The following is a 23081-nucleotide window of genomic DNA, read 5'->3' on the forward strand; positions in this document are numbered from 1 at the left end:
ATTCTATAAAACCAATAAAACACTAAATACTTTGAAAACAATACAAAGAATTTAAGCTTATAATCCAACGAAAATGATCATTTATTGCTTAGATTGTTGTTGAGCAAAGCAGCATCCACCACTTGTTCCAGTTTGTCCACTCACAGGACAACATTTTTCAGTGTTCACACCGTGTCTGCAGTCATCGTCGACATAGTATTTGGCAAACAAGTCGTTTTGAATCCAGAACAACTTATTGAATGCCAAGATGGTCTTGACACGTTGTTCCTCGCTCAATTGATCACACTTGGCAATAGCTCCCAAAATGACATCACTCACATAACCAAATAAGGCATTGCAATGAATGTAATCCACAATAATATCCTTATTACCAGCCTTGGCAGTGTGGATTTTACCAACCCAATCCAAGTAGTTGATGAAACCCTTTGATGAGTAATCAGCAGTCACCAACTTGACCAAATACTTGCTCAACATATCCTTACGGAATTTAATTTGTTCCGATTTGGTATCACTCAATTCATCCAAAGTCTTTTCCATCTCACCCTTAAATTGATCATTTCTCACCAAAAAGACCTTCTTGGTAACATCAAAGGAGAACAACTTGACATAGACCAAATCGACCACAGTTGGAACGAGAGGAGCCAACACAGAAGCCGAGTTATGAATTGCTTCAATATCTTCTGGTCCGAAACCAACAAATTTGCAGACATAGTCAAATCGATAGTGGAGATCGGTGAAGAGTTTGTTTTCTTCAATGGTTTGCATTACTGGAGCCATCGTGGTGGAGTGTGTTGTGGTGTGAATGTGTGAATAGGTTTTTTGTTGAAATAATTCTCTCGTGAGAAGAAGGTTGTTGTTTTTTTTTGTAAAAATTTTTCTGGTTGGCTTTCGAATTAAGGAATTTTTGAAAATTTACTGTTGAAACTTTGAAGAAGGTCCTGTGTTGGAATTTGCCCATTTCCACTCGCTTGAATCTTTCGAGTTGTCGATGGGCATGGGTGTGAGGAGAGATTCGATGAGGGGTTCGAATGGGACGATACGGAATTTTATGTACTTTTATGGTACTGGAGGTTGTTTAAGGAGATTTTTAAAACGCGTGGAATGTGTTGCTTTTTGCCATTCGGGGAAAACTTGTTACAATGAATTTGATTGAATGGACAGCTCACAACAGAAGAGAGTATTATCCGAGAATGATCGAAGGGCTTGAATGTTTCGATTGTAAACAATTAATAAGAATAATAGAATAAGAATAAGGTTAATTGACAAAATATGCAAAAAATCCCACAAACACAGGGTCTTAGGGATCAAGGTCGAGTGTTTGACGAGAACACAAACTAGTCCTTACTAACCTTTCTAACGATGTTTATTGTTTACTTTTTCGAAACCTTCAAAAAATTCTTACTTCAAGACCGATGAGATTTTTTAACTCTGCCTTTAAGAAGAATCATCGTGAGCATCTTAATCCTTGTTCCCAGAAATTGGTAAGCAAAGCTCCAATTAATTGTGACATGAATAACGAATAGCACATGGTTATGTCGGAATTGTGAATCCTTAGATCCTTAGTGAAAATATTATTTATTGAAACAAGAGAGCCCTTCTTCCAATGATTAGTAGAAATTCACATCCACATCCACACCACATTCAGCAGGACCATGATCCCAATATTGCTTAATGGCTGGATAGGTCCATCCTCCAAAATGATAGGCCTATGATGATATCAGTTCATCAAATGGATTCACAAACCAATGATTCATTTCACATTGAACGAATGGATCATGACAGGTTGTCAAAATAAATTGGTCAAACGTTCCATTCCACATTTCATCATACAAAAAGGATTCATCATCATCAAAGAAAAAAACTCATTCCATAGAATCATTCACACAAACACACACAAATACTCACCCATGCATCGTTAAAATTACTTGCATTATCATAATGAGCATACCACAATTGCAAATGTGATAAATTACTTTCTCCTCCAACTGTTTGTTGCCATTCATAGACAGATGAATAAATTCCCACTCGACGATTCATTCCTTCTCTTGCAAAATACTTCTCAGCAGTCATAGATGCATTAGTGACATAATTTGCATTGGCAGATAAATCTCCAAACCAACATCCGTCACATTGTTCAACATCGAGCCATAATTGACCATAATCGACTTTGGAATCATGTAATCGGGAAAGTATGGTTTCAATGGCAGATGATGCAGGATAATTGTTTCGACAATTTGGACACATGAAAGCATAGACATCGACGTATTGAAATCCTGCAGCACGGGCATCTTGGACACATTGAAGAATTCGATTGTTGTATTGATAGCCTCCATTCCATACTTCAATGATGGCTTTGGAGAGATCACGTCAGTGCAGTAGGGGCGTGTGTGACCATATTATTTTTGTTGTTCGTGGAGAGTTCATTTTGAATTAAAATGAATTTGAAAATAATAAAAAATATATATATATGGAAAAAGTTCAAGTCGAAATTCATACAACACCACCACCGGATGATCATTTTCCATCTCTTCAAAATTGTTTTTTTCAAAATAATAATTCTTCGACCTACCAAAATCAAACCCATTTCTCTTGAGACAACGCCAATTTTCCAAACTAGCTGTTTGACATTGTTGTAAACTCATGTCCACTCCACGAATGGCCCATACACCATTCATAAAGAATGATGATGAGGTTTCAAAAAGAACCACAAGAAACAACAAGAGGCTGATCCTTCTTGCCAATAATGACATTGAAATGGTCAATAATGGAACGGAAGTAAGAGTCGATGTTGGAGACTTTTTTTTTCGGATAAAAAGGGTTGAGGGAACGGATTGTAATCTCCTCTTCATTCAGGGGTTTCTATTGGAAAATCTGCAAAGGTGTTTGATGGTGGGGGTGAATCCAAGAAGAAGAAGAGAGTATCGATGAAGATTCAATGGAATTGATCGAAAAATCCGAATTTACTGAACTGCAAAAAAAGATTACAAAAAAAATGAAACCATCGTAGATCAATGGGATTTATGAAAATCAAAGGGTGATGATGAAACTTGTTGTTTTTGTTTGATCATGATGATGAACCATACCATCATTCCGATCATGAGGTGAGGAAATTTAAATAGATCGGATTTTAGGATTGACTGATAGAAAGTTCAAAAATAATCGCTGGAGCAATCCAATCCGTCGATCCTTTTAATTAAATTACCTCATTTCAGCAGTGAAGGAATTTTTATGTATGGAAATTCATATGGAACTGTTGAGTCGATTCATGAGATATATCGAATGTTAAAATCTACGACTTGATTCTTCCTCATCATTGGTGAAACGTTTCACGTTTGGTCAAACTATGCCATTTCTCTCCTCCAAAACACCATTCAGTTAATTTATCAAAATGGATCGATTCTGTGCTCACCAATGCTCGATATTATTGACAGTGAAGATTATTTCAGACAATTACTCACTCGAATGTTGTCCAATGAATCTATGAGAAAGTATTTCTTCCAGCATTATTATACAGATTGAATCGATGGCATGGATATTCCAACTCTTCAAAGAATTTTCTCATTCATGATTGAAAGAAGAGAACAAAATAAGAATTCCTATATGGACTATCCACTTTCACAATCTCCATTATTAGGGTACAATATTATTTATTCTGAAATTCTGTGGACAAAAAAATACTTGATCAAATGGAGATGCTCTATCATCAATCGATTGGAGCCACTCGAGATGCTCTCTCCTACAAGACAGCGCTTAATCTCTCAAATTGGAAAACCTATAATTTAGATCCTCAATAATGTTGAGGACGGATCAAAAAAAATCAAGGATCAACAACAATTCTGGCCAGAGTATATCAGATCGTGGTTGGAAACATTCACAAACATATGAAACTGATGGTAGTAATTCCAAGGACTGAATTAATGGAGGAGAGTCATCAGATCATCGTTACACCACTTTAAAGTCAACTCTGTGAGAAGAGTGTTTTTGTAGCATTGACAAGATCAACAGATTGGCCTTGAGCAATAAATGGGACAACAAAATTTTGATTTTTTCAGAAATAAAGCAGTTCATGGAATTGTTGGATATTTGGCATTCCTTGAATTATTTAATACAGTGTGACATAACGCTAGTTCGCTGCATGTTTGATGGGGCCTTTGTGTGACATATTGGAAAGCCTATTTGAAAATGATATCATTATTTTTGAAAGAAATAGGGCACTGATTTTCCTCCTCGCCTACTTGTTGATTAATTTGCGTTTTCATTTTCTTACTTGGAACTTCATGATTGGTGTTTGCATTTCTCTGGAAGGACATTGGATTTGAAATGCTCTTCAGTGGAGTTCGAGTTAAAATGTTGCGAATCCATAATGATTTCACTTTTTCCAATTTGTCTTTAATTTTCTTCAGAACTGGTCTCTCTTCTTCTCCTGTTGCCAACATGTATTTAAGCAACGACACAAGATGCACAATTTCATCTCCATACATGTGTTTGTAATTGGTTTGAAAATCATTCAAAAAGTCCAACATTTGAATCTTGTACTCTATACAAGATTGGAATGAATTATCACTATTCAAGGTGTGTCTGTGTTGAAAGTAATGTAAATAATTAACAATAACCACAGCCATTGAATAAATGTCTGCTTCATCGGTGTCTAAACTTGGTGCTGAATATGGATACTTGAAAACAAGATCAACGTTTTGATTTGGAATAATTTTTCTATATACCACGTTGCTCTTATTTGTCGTCGTAGTTTCTTGTTCTTTCAACAACATTGAGGAGTTGAAATCAATGATCACAAGCTTAAAGCTTGCATATTTCCCCTCATCGCTTGAAGCACTATCCCAATGATCCTGATCCAATCGAATCATTAAATTTCCAAAAGAGATGTCCGTATGGAGAATGTTAGATTGGTCTAATTGAAACAATATGTCGAAACATTGTCTCACAAGGTCCATGAAAAATTTGATTCTACACTTGTTCAACCAACGACGAACCGACGGCATATTCATAAAATCATCCAAAGAGATTAATCTCTCTTGAATGGTGATACTCACCAGGTCTGTAGAGTTTACAAGTTTTCTCAGTTCAGGAATACACTTGTCGTTGTGTTGTTTCATCAAATTGAAAACAACACTGATCAACTTTGAGTTTGAACTAATTGCATGATATTCAAAAACTCGAACAATGTTTGAAAAAGTTGATCTGGTTTGAGAGAGAGTGACAAGGCGTTTCATATCGGATTCATTTTCCGTTCTGAATACAGTGCCCTTGACAAACACTGGTCCATAGAGTTGAGAAAATGCAGAACCATAAAAACTGGTGCATGATGTATCGCATCTCATAGAGTTTGGTAAGAACTGGAAATTTGTCAAAGCCAACAGTTCCTCCAAAACAATAGCACACTCTGTTTCATTCATTGGGTCAGGAATATATTTGAAAGGTGGTTCAAAAGAGGTACCTCTTGATTGTTGATCGTGTCCATGATGGAAATTTCTACTTGATTCATCATATTCATATTCACTGCGACTTCTTGAATCATCGCTTCGATGTTCGTCAAGAATTTTCATCCATAATTGTTCTTGATTTTTCTTAATAGAGAGAGAAAATAGATAAGGTTTGAGGGCAAATTTCGTTTCAGCCCAATAAATCTTCCTCATTCTACAAGAACGAATGAAGTAATATCGTATGATCTGACGAAAATATATGGATTCGAAATCTTGAATACATAAACAATATTAGAAGATTCTGCCTCAACTTCCCCAATTTGCTCTCCAATGACAAACATTTCAGAAAGAATTTTCTTTGAAACTCGTTTCCCTTCTTCAAGAGTTTCAAATGAAGTTGTGGGCATATAGGGCGGCATGTTTGTACCAAATCTCACATCCATTTCCTTTACAAATCTTTCTAATGATTGAGTTTTTGCTCTCGTTGGTGTGCTTGAGGAAGAAAGACGTGCACTTTCTTCAAACCCTTCCTCATTAAATTCTAAATTGCAAACATTTTCGCACATACTTTCAATGAATGCTGTTAGTGCAATAATTCCCTCTGTGGAAGATAAATCAACAATATCGGACTCTCTTATAGCGTAATCAAAAGGTATTCCGTCTGAGCTATTGTGATCATCGTGTATCTTAATAGATCCTTCAAGAAACATGCACTGAAACTTTGATACTAGTAAACCGTAAACTTTGATCTTTTGAGCATTTTCAAAGGAATGTGCTTTTTTTTGAAAAGGATGGACATACAATCTTTAAGCATGCTTTTCATTTCAATATATTTTTTAAAATGGTCTTTGTGTGTCCATGTTTCAGCTCTCTGTCCTTCACATTTAAAGAACACGAAAAGTTGGTCTTTAAAAATTTGAGTCTGAGCAAACGCGTCTGGAATTAGTCTTGCCTTGTTCTTGAGTGATGTACCTTTAACAGCATATGAGTCAACATATTGGACTGCTTCTTGACTTGTTGTGATAGATGAATGTTACAAGAGTAAAATACACAGTTAGTATCAACATACGTTCTGAAAATAATGTTTTTCCTAAATTTAAATTGGTGGTTAAGAATATTAATAATCATTCCCATCAAAGTGGGTTCCCAAACATTATCAGGAAGAGACTTTTGTGACAGTAGAAATTCATTATACACAGTCATTATTCTTTGAGATGGAAGATCCTTAAATTGAGCAAATATTTCTTCATTATTCATTGATCTTGAATCTTCTTGACTTGTGAGAATCTTATTTAGTTTGCTGATAAAGGAATAATAGTCTAACCAGGTGGAACTGTGTTCAGTGGCCACGTTTAGTTGTTCATGAAAAATGTTTGAAATTTCCTCATACAATGGATTTGTTGTAATGTCAATATTTTCGTTCTACGTGTTTTGATGACGGACACGGGTTGCAATTATTCATTGAAAGGCTTACCTCAATAGAAATTAGGGAGTGGAACAGCCTATCTTCTTCATTTGTTGCGAATTTGAATGGACTTGCATCATCATGCTGAGAAATCTTGTCCAACAAATTCTTTACCTCTTCAGATTCCTCCAAACTGCTCTTCTTAATCTTCTTCATTTCTCGGCTTCTAGATGTCAGAGATGATGATGATCCGGATTTTGTTGGTGTCTGAGATGTACTTCTTTTCTTGATGAGCATTTTTTTTCTGGGTGTTGTTAAGGCCAATTCAAATGTTGAATCATTTTGGTTTGGCTCGGTTTGATTACTTCACTTACCCACAGAGGTGGTGTGTCTTGAATGTGTGTCAGAGAGGAGAGTTGTTTCATGTGGAGACTGGATTGAATCCAGATAAATTTAATGTTTAACCAAAATCCAACACAAACACCATGTCGCTATCCTTATTCAAAATCCAAATGACATTCAGCCCTTGTTTGGTCTATATTGCAGATTCAAGAATCGATGGATCCTCTCTTTGTTGTTTTCCTTCACTCGTTTTAAACCAACCAAAGTGAACAATTATTCCAAAAATTGTGTGACAAGAGAAATACAAAGTGAACAGCACAAAAGTTGCGTTCGTAAGGAAGGTGAAGAACGCCAAAAGACTCTGTCGATTAAAGACCATTTGCTAGAGCAAAAGAGTGGCAAGCGACCTAACACAAGCACACACTCTAAATATCAATAACACCGTGGAGTACTGAACAGAGTGAGAGGAGGAATTAGTACTTTTTGGAGTAAGAAGACTAGATTCAAATAGAAAGTGTGAAGGTGATTGATTGTTGACCAGAAACACACAACTATGAATGCTGAGCATGGACGATACTTCAATTCAAGATGGAACTCGATCGAGGTCGACAGATTGGATTATTTTTCAACTTTCTGTCAGTCAATCCAATCCTAAAATCCGATCTATTTAAATTTCCTCAATAGGTGTTTGATGGTATGAATCAAGAATATCGATGAAGATTTCAATGGAGTCGGTCAATGGAATTGATCGAAAAATCCGAATTACTGAACTGCAAAAAAAGAATACAAAAAAAATGAAATCATCGTCGATCAATGGGATTTATGAAAATCAAAGGGTGATGATGAAACTTGTTGTTTTGTGTTTTTGTTTGATCATGATGATGAACCATATCATCATTCCGATCATTCATGGTGAAACATTGCTTTCGGAACCTGGTGAGAGGACATGTCATGAAAATCTGAATGATCGCTGTGGTGATTTATTTATTCCTGCTGTGATGATTGATCCTACTACAAGAGCATCCTCTCAAAGCTCATCCATTTCATTCCGTAACGGAAGATATTTGAGAAAAAGCAATGACAGTGGAATTGAATTTGATTGGTCTGGCATTATCATTTCAACTCAAATTGTTTATACAGAAAATTCATCACTTCATTCTTCAAATGCAGTGTTGAAAACATTGATTCATTTGAAAGACCTTGGAAATTTATATAATATTTATTTATGGAGAGCAGTTGATTCAAATAATTCACAAAAACAATTCTTGCAAGAATTGACACTTGTCACTAATCACGATAGTAATAGTGTTGGCTATGCAGTGGAATTTTCTTGGGCCAGAGTTGCTCGTCTCACTACCTATACTCTTGAAATTGAAATTGAAAAGAGAACCGAAGCCATGTTAGGTGTTGCAACATTTTATGGCTTTTCTTTTGTTAAATGTGACATGTTTTCTGTTGAGCCAGCGATCATGAAGAACACTCAAGCAACACCATTGAGAGGAGGCAGCAATTCCAATACTTTGAAAATTGAATTCATTGGTGACTCAATCACCTGTGCCTATGGAAATTTAGGAAAACCACCCTGTGCCTATACACCTAATACTCAAGATGTTCACGAAAGTTTTGTGGAAAAGACAGCTCGTTATCTTGGAGCTTCTGAAATTCATGTCGAATGTTGGAGTGGAAAGGGAGTTGTGCGAAATTATGGAGACAAAAATACCACCTCAAAAGATCCCTTTCCAGTGTATTATCCTCGCACATTGGCAAATAATCCAAATGTGAGTTGGGATTTCAAAACTTCAAATTTTATTCCAGATATTGTTGTGATCACACTTGGTTCAAATGATTTCAGCACTCCTCCAAGACCATCCTATGAAGAATTCAGTACTGGATATCAACATTTTATTGATTTCATTATGAGCAAGTATTTACCACTCAAAGGACCATCTTTTAAACTTGTGTTAGTGGTATGTTGTGTAATTTTCTACTCACGAATAATTATTATTGGCCATCTTTCATTTTCGTGTTCACAATACTTGAATGGTTGATTTACACTTTATTAAGAGCGTGGTTGTGACAGAAAATTATGGAGAATTCATTCAAAAGGTTGCTCAATCTCAACCAACCTATGGCAAGACTGTTTATTTTGCATCCTTGGAAGATGTTTGGAGAAATTTCCAAACCAATGATTGGGGATGCAATGGTCACCCTTCCGTATCGGGCGATGAGAAGATGGCCAAAGCACTCAGTTCGTTTATTTCTAAATATGTAATTGGTCAATAAATCATTTTGATTCAACATGATCATGAGAATTTTTATTTACACATATTCATTGAATTATATATACCAATTATATATAATCAATGGATTGCCATTCATTGAAGTAATTAATTATTATTATGTGTATGATCATTACTAAATTATTCAGAGAAGACCATCTCTAAAGTAATAAAAAATTCTCTTAATTAATGAGCTCATCAAAGAAATGTCATCCTTACCAACGTTAGTGTTTGAACCTCACGAAACAATTGAAAACATTTCTGGTTAGAATGTTGAAATTTGGTCCAATGTCTTGAATTAAGTGTTCATTAATACATTTGAACGAAATGCATGTTGTGACACGTCAACCAATAAGGCCGTGATGAATATTTCCAATTTATTTCCATTAAGGTTATGCTTTTCAAAAATAATAAGGACTATTTTGTACTGCTTGATTTTAGAATGGCTTTGAATTTTTGTTCTTCCAAAGTCTCTTCTCGTGTCTCCATCTCTGACTTCTTTGGTTCCTTCTTTTTCTGTTGCTTCTCCTCCTCGAGAATATTCCTCTTTGGCTTGATAAAGCTTGATAAAAAGTCGAGCGTATGTTGGTTGTGTTGTGTCAGATAGGATAGTGTTGCCATTTTTTGTTGTAACACTCTCACCAATGATCTAAAGTTGGCACCATGAGCAGCACTCGACAACTTTCGCTGAGCAAGGACAGATTTCAGCCACAACATGCAAAATTGCAATCTTTTTGATTCGAGTGTTTCTTTGGCTAAAAATTGTAAAAAACGATCGAGATAATTGTCAGGAATGGATCTCACAATCAATGGTACTGATTCCACAGGAATGGCATTGAAAACCTTCACCATAATATTCGGCTCGTTCAATCGAATCGAATTGATCAAAGCTTCTGTATAACTTTCCTTCTCGAGTAGGGCCAAAATGGACTCAGGTGTGATGGATGGATCGATATCAAGTGGTTGGAAGGATCCTTCTTTCGTTACATTGGTAAATATTAAAACTCCTTCATTGGGTGAAACGAGAGCAAATTCAGTATTGGTTGGACTAAAGCAAATTCTATCGACTTGAATATTTGGCTTAAGTTCTAACTGATTACCAGGAATGACTTGCTCTCCGATTTTCTTACTCTTGTTGCCACTCTTTCGTGTTTCTTTTCTGTCATCTCTCAATTTCTTAATGAGAGGATTCAATAAATCCATATCGAACATTCCTTCTAATGACATGTTAAAGCTTACAATGAATCTCTTAATCAAAACTTTTTGTCTCACATTATACATGCAAACGAATGGTTGATACTTGCCACCACACAAGACATTCTGGCCATCACCAGTGTAGGCAATGCATGAAAAGTAGTCACCGTTTGGATTTGAGAAGAGAGTTTGAATGTCTCGTTTGCAGTCAATATATCCGAGGGCTTTCACATTCAACAAGTCAAAGAACTGAATTTCACCATTCATAACGACAGCAGCCAATTCAGCTCCATCCGTTGGTCGCACCGCACAATCCAAAATTTCAGCTGAAAATTCAATAGGTTCTGCTGCTTGCTTTGAACTGAAAATATTCCAAATCTTACATGTTTTATCCCAAGAGCTGGAAATGAGAGTAGATTCGTTGGAAACAGAAAATTGAAGACGAGTGATAGGAGCTGTGTGTGACTTGATGACTTCCAGCAATTGATTCGTCTGTACATTCCACATGTAAATATTGTAGGTCGTATTTCCTGCTGCAATCACAATTTCACCACTTGGATCCACAGTGAGACATGAGAAACCTTCAGCGTCCAAACTTGTGAACATTCTAAATTGCTTATATCTCAAAATATCAAAAGCTCGAACAGTACCATCGAGACTGCTTGTATAGAGCGCAGCATCTCTTGAACCAGGAGGTCTACTGAATATCATACCAGTGATGGGGCCAGAGTGAGCATTTGGTAAATTGCAAAAACATTGATTGTTTTCCGTTGAGAATACTTTGATGGTTCCTTGAAAGTCTCCACTCGCAAGAAGTTGACCATTTTCATTGTAGCAACATGTTTGAATTTGTGAAGAGTGGTTGGATTGATTATAAATAAATGTTTCACTTTCATAGTCGAAAACAGAGAGTTGGTTTTCCTTAGAAAATGCAATCCAAGTGCTATTTGGGAGAGTAATATCGGTAGAAATGCCATTGTCTTCATCTGTCTTTTTGGAATGGGAAGTGTTGAAAACATTTGCTTGTTGATTCTGTGACGACAATAATTGCTCAATAGAAGAAGAGTTTGTTAAAAATTGAATACCGTCAATGTTGTGTGGTTTGCTCAACCTGTAAATAATTTGTTGGTTTTCAATGTCAAAAATTTCAAAACATCCTGAATTTCCAATGCCATAAATTAACAAGTTTGCAGTTGGATGATAGCTACAACACTTGATTCGTAATTTTCCTTCGCCTCGTGTTTGCTTATTTTTCTTAGCTGGATCCATCTTACTCGATAACTCGACCTTTTTCAAAATTTGCCATTGTCTCTTGCTTGGACTGAATGCCCAATGTATAAAGCATCCCCTAGTATCGATGGAATAAATTTGACCTGGATTCTTTTTTCGTTGTGTCTTGTTGAAAACAAAATAACATCCAACAATTTCATCCTTGTTACCTGCAAGGGCGTGGTGATTGGAAAAGAAGTCCACCATTTCAATACCGCTACTTTGTTCTAAATCTAACTTGTAAACGTGAACAATACCCTCATTGGTTCCCACTGCAAGAAATTGTGAGCCAATCCAATCGGCACAAGTATGGCAAACGGCCTCCTTGACATCACCCAATTTAATTGGTCTCGAAGATGTTTGATGGAGTATGGAAGAATCATTGAAGAGATTATTTTGAGGAGAGACAGCAGATTGGAATTTGTAAATTGAACATTTAGATCCAAGGAAACAGACCAATTGTCCATTCGGAGATGGAACTACACTATCCACACGAGGTTCCAAAAACTTTTCAAATTTGGACAAAATGATTCCCTTTGGATAACTCAATAGTGTCAGGGTTCCGTCCTGTGAAACCGTACACAGAGCCCTATTGTTATGAAGTAAACAAAACGACTGAATATTGTACTTGTGTCCATAAAAACTTGTCTTACTCGAATTTGATGCAAAATCCACGGTAGTAATTCTATTTCCGACCGGAGAAAGCAATTTAGTTCCATCCAGAGTATAGCAAATCCTATTCTTATTGTTGGTATCATTCTCATTATCAGTTGTGTAGACCTTTCCGAGCAAGGATGAAAAGTAGAAATCGGTTCCACTCGTGGAAGAAGTCGCAGCCGCTGCAGCAGGAAGATGTCCCGAAGATAAACGAATGAATTCTTGTTGTTGGGTTTGCATTTTTTTTGAACATCAACTTTTTCAACAATTTCTTAGCTGTGATGAAATCTTCAACCCCTGAAACCCCTGAGAAGAAACCCATCACCACAGATATTAGAATGAATAGGAGCCAGTAGTTACTGGACAAATTAGAACGCTCTCGTGATGATGAACCGAGGGAAGGTTTTGAAAAGGCAAAATATCGGGTTGAGATTAATATTTCTATATTATTATGATTATTTACATTTACAAAAACAATTATTCATAGTACAATTCAATTCCACTACCATCACTAATTTCATAATCACTCAACGTAATGTGATCCTTGAAGATTTGATTCCATCTTTGAAGACGAATTTTCTCTGGTTTTGTTCCGGTTTGAGCTGCTACTAACTTCTTCAAATCCCCGATGGTATCATCTTCATTACATTTGACTCGAATCTTCTTTCCGAGACGATCATTCAATACTACTTCAATCATGGTGATGATGATGTTGCTGGTGTGTTGTTGGAGAACGAGATTTCAAGCTTTTTTTGGGTTGGTTCATGGTTAATTGAAGCTGAAGCAATTTGATGGCATCTTGAGCCGTAAAGATGATAACAACTCTTTTGAATACCATCATCAATGATAAGTTCTTTTCTGATGAATATCTATTCAAGATTACAAGCAAAGGCTTATCATTGCCTGCAAGATCTATTTAGGCTTTACAAACACGACTTACAAAAAAATACATTCTTATTTGAGCGTGCTTCAAGATGTATGAGTTGACCCTTGCAACACAAAGCGTGCTGAAGGTAAGGCTCCAATCTATGGTTTGAAAACATGTGTTCAATTCTGTCTATCCATATTGTAAAGATTGCCCAGATTTGTATTCAAACAGTCTTTGAACAATTCGGAAAAGAGAAAATTACGGTTCAATTCATACCCATTGCAGGGGAGGAGCAGAATAAGAACTCTTCCAACAATAACAAACGTAAAAGAGAAAATGGAGCTATGGAAGAGAACTATGCTGTTGGTCTGATTAGGATGAAAATTATTCAAAATGAAGAAGAGAAAAAGAAGAACAGCATACGACGATTCGAGGAGTCTCTGCAGGAAATTCTCAAGGTGGGCTCTCATGCAGGAAGAATGATAACAATCCTAACAAAGGACAAGCAACTTCTCATGAATGGGTCTGATTCTGCTATTGGGCAAGACAAAATTTTGGAATTATTCAGGGCAACATCATTGGTCAATGAGAACCAAGTATACTTGGATCTACTTGTTTGCGAAGATCACGATTTGATGGTTCATTTAGTGTTGTTGGGTCAGTCCTTTCTTGAAACAATGGACCTCATAAGAAAAGAATTGTTAACTTTGGGAATGTTCTCTTCATACTTTACTTTTGAGAATCACTTCAATCAGGAGGAGCTCCATGGAGTGAACTCCTCAAGTTGGACCTCTGAAAAACTTACAGTAACAAGTCTTCAGCCAGAAATTGTGAAAACGCATTTGAGTGCTTTCATTCATGTTGAATATGCATCACCATCCACCGTACAACCCTTGCATGACAAAGAGAATAATAAGAATCGAATTCAGTTATTAACGAGTTTGAGTAAGAATGGAGAAATTCTTTGCCAAGACGCAAGACAAGAGATGATTATGGGTAGAGTGAAGGGAAAGAACAGAACATGCGAGTTGAGTATTTCGAGTGAGCCAAATACAATATCTTTTAATGAGACAGCTTGGGAACGCAAGTCGCTTTCATTTCCTCAGAAAATGTCAACGCTCGCTCTACCAGAGAGCAACAACCTCAGCAATTTTGGACTTCAAATTTCGATAGATTCTTTCGACGAGAGTTGTTTAATGTAAGTATGAATCATTAACAAAGTTTCTCTCAATAGCCCTCCTCACTAACATGAAACATATCCGCACTGCATAGAATAGAACTTCCAAAGGTCCGCTCAATTAACTCCTCACTTCGATCGATCTATATAGCTTTTAACATTGAAACAACCTGTAAAACGAAATGCAAACTAATCAAAGCCATGTTTCAATCACTCTCGCTTGCCTTGCTTGAATGTGCTAAATTACACTTGCCACACAGCTTTTTCAACAAGAATGAAAAGCGACAATCTGTAATGACACAATACTACATTCCTCTGGTAGCTGATTCTATAAGTGGCATTGTACAACATTCCCAAAACCATGCATTTAAAGGTGATTGTCTTAAGCTTTTACAAATAGACTCCCTTGACGAGATTTCATCAAAAATCCAGCAGTTACTTCTCGCCAAAACCAATTCTTCCGTGCAGCAGCAATAAATCATTCATCATTTCTGATCGAAGAAATTTATGGATCTTGTGCTTTGAGGGGTCACGTTAAACCTCAACACTCTTTCAATATGTACAATACACGTTTGTTAATTTTATTTGTTTGAACAGTACCGATCTAGTGATTACTTTCGATTATTAATATTTCGAACGTCCAACAATTCTTGGGCCTTCTTCTTAAGGCTTGCCAATTTCCTTCTCTCACTTTCGTATTTTCCTTCAACGTCGGCTTTCGCCTTGATCATCTTGTTGTATCGAGAAAGAGAGCTCTTTGATGCCTTCTGGGCTTGTTTGAAAGCTTTCAAAGCAGCCTTCAGCTTGGTGGCCATCGATGCTCTCTGAAGCTTTGTGGTGAAGTATTGCTTTTGAAGTTTCTCGTAGGTCTGACGGGCTTGTTCCTCATCCTTTTGTGCGATCAAGAGCTGCATTTGAGCATTCTCAACTTGAGATTTGAGGGCCAAATGTTGTTGGTGTAGCCGTTTGAGTAGGGCATCCATGGTCGCCATGACTTTATCATATGTTTCCTTGGATAATTGTTTAGGAATTACCAGTGCTGGTGGTTGCTTGTTGTCCATATTAGAGGAATCTTTTGAGGATGAGCCTGATGATGGTTGTGTTGCTGTTGTTGATGATGTTGTAGGGTTTGTCTGTGCTCGCACCGAGTAACCGCTCCATCCAACCACTAGCACCATCACGAAGAGTATACCCAAAAAAAGAGCCTTAGTGCAGTAGTGAGGCATTTTTTTACGGATGAAACTTTCAGTGCTTTCAAAAACTCAACAATATAGATAAATTAACATTGATGATTCTTTAGATAGATTGGCTTGTCTTGGCTTTCATAGCAGCAGTCACAAGTACAAACATCATCACCTTAATAATATTCGGAGAATTTCTTCTCAGAGAACTCATGGAAAGTCATTCCCTCTTCAAAGTGCTTGACGTTGCAATCCTCGGCAGTTTTTCCTGGAGGAATGTCCATCTTGTCGCTGTGCTTTGGTTGCATAAAGTTAGCCAATGTAGCTCTACCAATGCCTGTACATAAGAATAGGCACATTTCAATGAAAGGGCAATGTTATGACAACAAAATATCAATTCATTGTCATGATCATTGAAATGTTCATGTGATTGATAATATTCGTAATAGTGACCGTGACAACATGAACATGATTATTGTCGATTCAATATTACATGTTTACAACAATACATACCTGGTGTTCTTGGACCTCTGACAAGGTGAGGAGTGGCTTGTAACAATCCACCAGATTGAACTTGAGCACTCTCACCAATTTGATAGGCCAATTGATCAGGTCTGTAACCAGCCTTAATATAATTTCCTTTTCTTCCTTTAATGTAGAGTCCAGCCTTTGGATCGTCATTCTCAACAACTTTACCATCTCTGAAATACATGGCTGCAGTTAAACCGGTCAATGAGCCATGATCTGTTGATGTTTTTTAAATAGGCACATGATGGTGGTGGTTGTGAGTTCAAATTTTGAAAACATGATAAAGAATGTCAAAGAGCCGAAATAAATTCTCGAATATCAAGTTCTAGCAACCAAAATCCTAACTTACCCAAATGAAGTCCACACCATCCATCATCACTTTCAACATCATTTTCCTTAGCATCTTCATCACTTCTTGGATAGTAATAAAGAAGTCTGGACTTGGTATTCTTGCTTTCACTAATGGTCTTGTAGAGCATGTTAGGAGCACATGTAGGGCAATTCTTTTGAACATAGCGATCACATTGCTTGGCTACCAACAAACCAACAGAAACCACAAGTTGTCCCATATTCTTGAATGCATTCTCCATCTCTGGAAGATCTTCCTTAGGCCAAATATTAGGTGTGCAGTAAAATGGATACTGTTCTTGAGTTTCCTTGTCCTCAACAGGAACATCTACCTCTGGATTTGCATAGTAGGATCCCTTAAACACATCAGTCTGCAATTATACATTCAGTCATGTGGTGCATATTGTTGAACACGTCAAGTTTTTGCAATTCAAAACATGAGATGTTTTCAATATATATCATACACATTGAATTCACACACAAACCACGTACCTTTCCATTGAATTTCTCCTTTCCATGACTCCATCCGAATGAGAAATTGGACTTTTCATGCACATACTTGTTTTTAATCTCGTCAGGAAGATTAGCAAACTTGTAGGCAAGTGGTAAAATAGCTTGTCTGTACTCCATCACGTTGGGAACATTGGAAACAGTCAATAAACCTAATCCTTCAGGTCCATAGGCTTCAGCAATCTTGTCGGTCAAATCCACATCATTGACCAAGTCATTATAGTCCAAATCAACGACTTTGGCAATCTCGATAGGTTCCGAGGGAGCAGACATGTTGTGAGATGTTGTAAAGCTATATAGTGTTCGTTTCGGATGAGATGAATATGCGATGACGATGCAATGAGAAAGTCATCCACCACCACAATGCAATGAGATATTCACCGCAAAATCATTCAAAAGTACATCATCATTATCACACCATCATTATAAACATGTCAAAAAATCATTGAACGATGATGATGAAAATTTCATCACGAGTTCCGTAACTCCGTTGTTAAGAGCTTGAAAGTCAGAAGGAAATAAAGGCGAAACATACATTTTCTGAGATGAGGATATTTTTTTCAAACGTTTTTTTGCAGCGATTTTGTCCAAATTAGTTTGTGCTCGAAAATCAACATTTCCGTCGTCGTAATGGCCGATTGTAAGTCCTCCTCTCATACGCGCCACTGTTGTGTCAATCCATCTTGGTTACACCTCAGTTTCACAAAATTGCTGTAATTGTTTAATAACATTAAAAGATTCAAAGGGAAATGTTACAAAAATTTGGAGAAAATCGATACAAGGAGGCTTGAAAGTGTTAAATGTAACACTTGGGGAGGATGGCGAGTGCATTGACATCGACTTGGCCCTTCTTGTTTTGCTTGGCAATGTTCATTCTCTTGTGGAAATCATTCATTTGTTTCACAGCATCCACATAGGATGCATTTTGTCTCTTGAGAGAATCAATAGCATTAAGGAATACTTTTCGTATTCCCAGCATGTCATGATTCGAAACTTCAAAGAATGGAATGCTATACTTGAGAGCGAGTTCACCTCCCTCCTTCTTGGAAACTTGACGTTGTTCATCGGGTACATCTGCCTTACATCCAACTAGCACCATAAACTTGTCATTGTTATAATCGCTATCATCATCGTTAAGCATTTGCAAAAGTTCTTCTGTAACAGAGCCAGTCAGAGTATTGTAAGTAGATTTCGACTTGCTTGACTTGTTTTTCTTAGTTTCCTTTTTTCTTTCTTTTCGCTTAATCTTTCGAATGGCCTTGATAATGTGTTCCACAATAAGGAAGCTTGTCCTGTCTGTGACACTGTATGAACAAATGAAATAGTTGCCAGACTTGGCCTCTTCGTGAACTTGAGTTGGATCTTTAAGCTTCACCTTGGTCACAGTCATACCTGACTCGTTAATGCTTTCCTGCGTGGCCAACTCCAAGTTTGGATCTGAATCTTTGATTTGAATTCTATTAATCACTCCATCATGAATTACTTTTGCTTTAAAATAGAATGTAATAGAGCCTTCCATTAATTGTTTCACTTTTTCGTTATCCAGGCTGAGTGATTTCAGAGCCCTGTGTGGATGTAATTGAACTTCACTTTGTGAGGTGGTCAGTGTTGTTGAAGCTGACGAAGAGGTCGATCTGGGTTTATAGCACTTGAAGAAGAGATCAATTTGGTCATCTGTTTCAAAATTGGTACGATCCTCAGCATCAATGTCTTCATCGTAGAATACCATGGCATTCTTGGCTATACTGTCATAACAGGATCCAATGAAGGCCTGATTAACGTCCTTATAGAGTGAGAACATGCCGACAAACTGATCACGGGTAAGCTTGATATTTGAGGCAGGGTTGTGAAGTTGGGTATTTACCATAAGGATGGAACAAACAAGCAAATAACATGCTTCATCATTTCCATTAATTTCTCCGTCATTCTTGTTGTACTTGCTGTAGACAGAGGCAAAAACTTCGGCAATTCTGGTCACTTGCTGTCCTTCCTTTGGTAATTTAAATTGGATAAAGAATGATCGAATAGCTCTATCAAATTTGCTCATGTATGTGTCGTCTCCAGGTTTTTTTTCATCGCTATGTAACTCTTGAATATGGAACTTTACAAACTCTTCCAAATAAACAGTATTCTTAGGGTCCCCAAAGAATTCTCCCAACTTTTCCTTATTTAGAGAATCTGCAATAGCGAAAAATCGTGAAATGACAGCTTCAGGTCTTTCTCCTGAATCTGTTAACCCAGCCTCAACGTCTGGTAAAATACCGTTTTCTGTCAAATATTTGAGAGCATCCTTTGGTTTTCCCGTGTTAAATCTTCTCAAGCCTTCGGTTAAATGGAAACTAGGTGTCAAGAGTTTTACAAACAGATTTTCGTCGTATTTGTAGTCAGTTGACTGAACTACAGTGGGTGATTTTAACTTTCCAGCAGTTGGGAAAATTAAACTATTAGCCGTTACACTTGATTGAGCAATATTATCTTTAGAGTCTGACACTTTTGTTTTTGGACCAGAGCTGGCATTCGAAGAAACTGACATGATATCACTACTTTCTGAATAATCATTTTCTGTGTCCTCCTCACCAGTACTGTCCTCAGAGTTGGAATTTGAGGCTTTGTTAACGAGAGTCATCGGTTGAGTCTTTGGAATCTGGCTTGTCACAATCAAATTTGATTCCTCCGACCGATTGAACTCGTTCAGGAAAAGATTAATTTCGTCCTCGTTATCATTTTCAATTTCATTTGTGGCGGCAGCAATGCTATTTGTTTCTGGGTCTGATGCGTCGGCGTCCTCCTCAGCACCAACAGACTTTCTAAAATCTTGAGCAACGACTTGATATTGATTCGTTCGTAGTTTTTGGAAAGTGCTCTCTGTTCTCAAGTGACGTGGTTTTCGTTGTGCAGACATGGGTGTCAAGGTAACACTATTATTTGGATTGAAATTTTGTAAATCAAAAAATTCATCGTTGGAATTATTTCTAGGAGTTGGAGATGAAATATTGGTGATTGGAATTTGTTGTGAAATGCCTGGTTTTGGAGTAACAAGCGTGTTGGTACCAGGTTGTTGATGTATGCTCAATTTCCTTCTGTTTGGACTCAGAATACTATTGTTAGGATTATCAGGTAATTTGAATCCAAAGGGATCAGGTAAATCGGTTGTATTTGGATCCAAGTTAATGAGATGATGAATTTGATCTACCACCGAAATGTAATGATTCAATTCGTTTTCTTTCTCAACATATTCTTGTTCCAAATCCAATTTTTCTGTTCTTTCTTTTTTCCACATATTAGACAGCTCTTGAATAGTATTTTCCATTTCCTCCTTTTGCTTTTTGATCTCTTGATCCTTCTTCATGATGAGAAGTTTTAATCGTCGTACTTCCAAGGTATCTGTTGCTTTGAGAGAAATGTCAATTTCACTCTCCGCGATTTCGTTCACATCTTTTGGAAGAGTATCATTCGTAGCAGCTGTAACACCAGTTGACGTTGTGGTACTACTCGTTGCGTTGAGTTGAGTGTTCGTTAATGGAGGGCTTGAAGGAGTGGGCACGTCTGAAGTAGATGCTACGGAAGGTGTTGGTGGCTGTTGTTGTTGTGGACTCGATTGTTGAGGTGGAGATGAAGGTGTTACACCATTTTGTTTGTTGTTTGATAACGATAGATCTGTAGTGGTGCTAATGTGGGTGACGTCATTGGTAGTAGTGGACGTAGTATTTGATGTTGTCGGCGAAGCAGGTGATGAGACAGATTTCAACTCCTCCATCAACTTTCCTTTTTCTTTCTTTAATTGATGGAAATATCGAATTTCATTGAATAGAAATTTGTAAACCATTTCACTTTTGCCAATTCCTCTACATCCAATGACTACAATTTTGTTCTTGGACTGAGAGGGCATGGTCGGTCCTTTCTTGGAGTCTTTTTTCTTGGCATCTCGTCCAACATCTTGTGAACTTCTCGCCCTGTCCATCGATGATTTACTTGCCGATGATGTTAATGATGGAGTTTGTTGTGATGTTGTTGTTGTTGTGGTCGATGAGGGTTTGTTGTTGGTGGGTGTTGAAGATTTTCCATTTGAACTTTGTTTTGATGATGAGGATTGATTTGAGCCAATTCCTTTAAATCTATCCTTTGGATCAACCATCGATGAAGAGGAAGGAACATGAGAGAGGGTTCCTGATGATTGATTTGGTGTATTCGATGCTGAATGTGTGGTCGAGTAGGACGGCGTTGCGGGTGAAATTGGAGAGTGATCTTGATTGGATCCATCGGTGAGATGAGAGGAAGGGGTAACGAGAGAATTTGGTGTTGTGGTCGTGCTGCCATTCGATGCTGAGCTCAACAATGTGTTTTGTTGTTGCTGCTTCCGAATATCTTCACTACTAATTCCTTTAAATTTGGAATTATTGCTGTTGCTCATCATTATCATGGAATCATCACTACTGGTGGTCGTAGAAGTACCTCCACCAACAAAGGCTGGAGCCATACTCACTGATCTCCGTTGTTTGGTCATGTTATCGATCGTTTCCGCCGGCGTGGTTGTTTCTTCTTGTTGCTGTGCTGCTACTGTGGGTTGATTCTTTAGAGTGGTTGTTATTGTTGTGTTGTTGTTGTTGTTGTTGCTGTTGTTGTTGTTGTTGTTGGAGTCTTGTTGTTGCGGCAACAAACAATTTGCATTTTTCTCCTCCAGAAGAAAAGGCTCTCGATCGAGAGCAGCAGCGTCGTTATCGTTAAAATTGAGTGGTTGTTGTTGTTGTTGATGCTGATTCAGAAGAGAAGAGCCTTCTTCTTCTTGATTCGGCTTTTCTAAAGGAGAAGAAGAACGTCCTCTCGGACGCGGCACATCCTCCGCGAGCATTTGTTCAAAACTCATCGTCATGGTTCCTGAAAAACTTTGTCTTTGAAAATCAACAGGTTCATTCATGATGGTGCGATGTTGTTGTTGTTGTTGTTGTGGGAATGTCTTCTTCGTCATTGTAGGAAGATGATCATCTTGTTCTGCTCCATTGGCAGCGGTCGTAATAGCACTACTACTACTATTATCATGACCATTGTTACTGATACAGTGATTGGGTGTTGTTACAGTGTGGTTGGACAGAGATGATGATGAAGAAGAAGAAGAATCATCATTCCCAGACGTGGCTATCGACATGGATCCGTCCATCGTATATCTTCTTGGAGAGAGCCCTGAAACTTCTGTTGTTGAGTGTGATGATGGATCAAGTTGTTGTTTGTGAAGAGAAACAGAGGCCAACAAATTGGAATCCGATGAAGAAGCACTGATGTTGTTGTTGTTGTTGTTGTTTGAAATCAGAGAGGATGATGGTGAAGACTTGTTGTTGTTGTTGTTATTATGGCAAGCACCTTCTTGTTGTGGATTCGCTAATGAGGGTGCCGAGGATGAGATGGGAGATGTGTCACTTGTTCGCTTGTTTTTTGTTGATGATTGTTGTTGTAATGAAGGAGGGGGTAGCTCTGTGGAGGTGTCGAGCGCTGAAGAAGTGAAAATCCCACTCATACGATTCCGCTTGTTGGATTTTGAGAAGAATTTTTGTCGGAGTGACATTTTTTTGCTGATTTGACAGGTGACTGTGTGCGAACGAGTGAAAAGACTACTTGAGGAGATGAAGTGGAATGACTAGTGCTTGAACAGTCTCCAATTATTATGATGATGATTCTGTTTTTATCGCAAAAGAATTGAGACTTTACAAAGGTTCAAAGGATTCATGTTGTGAACCTTTTTTTTTGGAGATTGGAAATCTTAAAAAAAATGCGAATAAGTGCATTGTAAAGATTCAATCTGATATTGGAAATAATCCAAATTGTTTGAACACACAGTATTGGCTTGAATACCGAACAGTTTTTTTGCTGCCTTGGGAGCACACGAAATT

The 23081-nt window shown here is 37.5% G+C and overlaps 10 protein-coding genes across 10 annotated transcripts; 2 read left to right on the plus strand and 8 right to left on the minus strand.

Moving 5' to 3' along the window:
- Positions 1-81: 81 nt before the first annotated feature.
- Positions 82-777, minus strand: FDP41_003591 (uncharacterized protein; the record flags this gene model as incomplete). The annotated part of the gene is made up of 1 exon (XM_044706912.1): positions 82-777. The coding sequence occupies one exon, from the start codon at positions 775-777 to the stop codon at positions 82-84; it is 696 nt and encodes a 231-aa protein (XP_044562312.1).
- Positions 778-1607: 830 nt separating this feature from the next.
- On the minus strand, positions 1608-2675 carry FDP41_003592 (uncharacterized protein; the record flags this gene model as incomplete). The annotated part of the gene is made up of 3 exons (XM_044706913.1): positions 1608-1706; positions 1906-2351; positions 2570-2675. The coding sequence occupies 3 exons, from the start codon at positions 2673-2675 to the stop codon at positions 1608-1610; spliced, it is 651 nt and encodes a 216-aa protein (XP_044562313.1).
- Positions 2676-4172: 1497 nt separating this feature from the next.
- Positions 4173-7143, minus strand: FDP41_003593 (uncharacterized protein; the record flags this gene model as incomplete). The annotated part of the gene is made up of 5 exons (XM_044706914.1): positions 4173-5655; positions 5781-6102; positions 6243-6454; positions 6511-6863; positions 6916-7143. 5 exons carry the CDS (start codon positions 7141-7143, stop codon positions 4173-4175), a joined length of 2598 nt encoding a protein of 865 aa, XP_044562314.1.
- Positions 7144-7982: 839 nt separating this feature from the next.
- Positions 7983-9471, plus strand: FDP41_003594 (uncharacterized protein; the record flags this gene model as incomplete). The annotated part of the gene is made up of 2 exons (XM_044706915.1): positions 7983-9155; positions 9253-9471. 2 exons carry the CDS (start codon positions 7983-7985, stop codon positions 9469-9471), a joined length of 1392 nt encoding a protein of 463 aa, XP_044562315.1.
- Positions 9472-9884: 413 nt separating this feature from the next.
- FDP41_003595 (uncharacterized protein) lies at positions 9885-12827 on the minus strand (the record flags this gene model as incomplete). The annotated part of the gene is made up of 1 exon (XM_044706916.1): positions 9885-12827. One exon carries the CDS (start codon positions 12825-12827, stop codon positions 9885-9887), a length of 2943 nt encoding a protein of 980 aa, XP_044562316.1.
- A 237-nt stretch (positions 12828-13064) lies between these two features.
- FDP41_003596 (uncharacterized protein) lies at positions 13065-13286 on the minus strand (the record flags this gene model as incomplete). Its single annotated transcript, XM_044706917.1, has 1 exon — positions 13065-13286. One exon carries the CDS (start codon positions 13284-13286, stop codon positions 13065-13067), a length of 222 nt encoding a protein of 73 aa, XP_044562317.1.
- Positions 13287-13561: 275 nt separating this feature from the next.
- Positions 13562-15109, plus strand: FDP41_003597 (uncharacterized protein; the record flags this gene model as incomplete). Its single annotated transcript, XM_044706918.1, has 3 exons — positions 13562-13600; positions 13662-14653; positions 14728-15109. The coding sequence occupies 3 exons, from the start codon at positions 13562-13564 to the stop codon at positions 15107-15109; spliced, it is 1413 nt and encodes a 470-aa protein (XP_044562318.1).
- Positions 15110-15243: 134 nt separating this feature from the next.
- FDP41_003598 (uncharacterized protein) lies at positions 15244-15858 on the minus strand (the record flags this gene model as incomplete). Its single annotated transcript, XM_044706919.1, has 1 exon — positions 15244-15858. The coding sequence occupies one exon, from the start codon at positions 15856-15858 to the stop codon at positions 15244-15246; it is 615 nt and encodes a 204-aa protein (XP_044562319.1).
- A 131-nt stretch (positions 15859-15989) lies between these two features.
- FDP41_003599 (uncharacterized protein) lies at positions 15990-17856 on the minus strand (the record flags this gene model as incomplete). The annotated part of the gene is made up of 5 exons (XM_044706920.1): positions 15990-16150; positions 16327-16557; positions 16691-17060; positions 17182-17491; positions 17735-17856. The coding sequence occupies 5 exons, from the start codon at positions 17854-17856 to the stop codon at positions 15990-15992; spliced, it is 1194 nt and encodes a 397-aa protein (XP_044562320.1).
- Positions 17857-17995: 139 nt separating this feature from the next.
- On the minus strand, positions 17996-22756 carry FDP41_003600 (uncharacterized protein; the record flags this gene model as incomplete). Its single annotated transcript, XM_044706923.1, has 1 exon — positions 17996-19825. One exon carries the CDS (start codon positions 19823-19825, stop codon positions 17996-17998), a length of 1830 nt encoding a protein of 609 aa, XP_044562321.1.
- Between the last annotated feature and the right edge of the window lie 325 nt (positions 22757-23081).

The sequence above is a fragment of the Naegleria fowleri genome, assembly GCF_008403515.1.
Source record: "Naegleria fowleri strain ATCC 30894 chromosome Unknown tig34, whole genome shotgun sequence".
NCBI lineage: Eukaryota > Heterolobosea > Eutetramitea > Acrasida > Naegleriidae > Naegleria > Naegleria fowleri.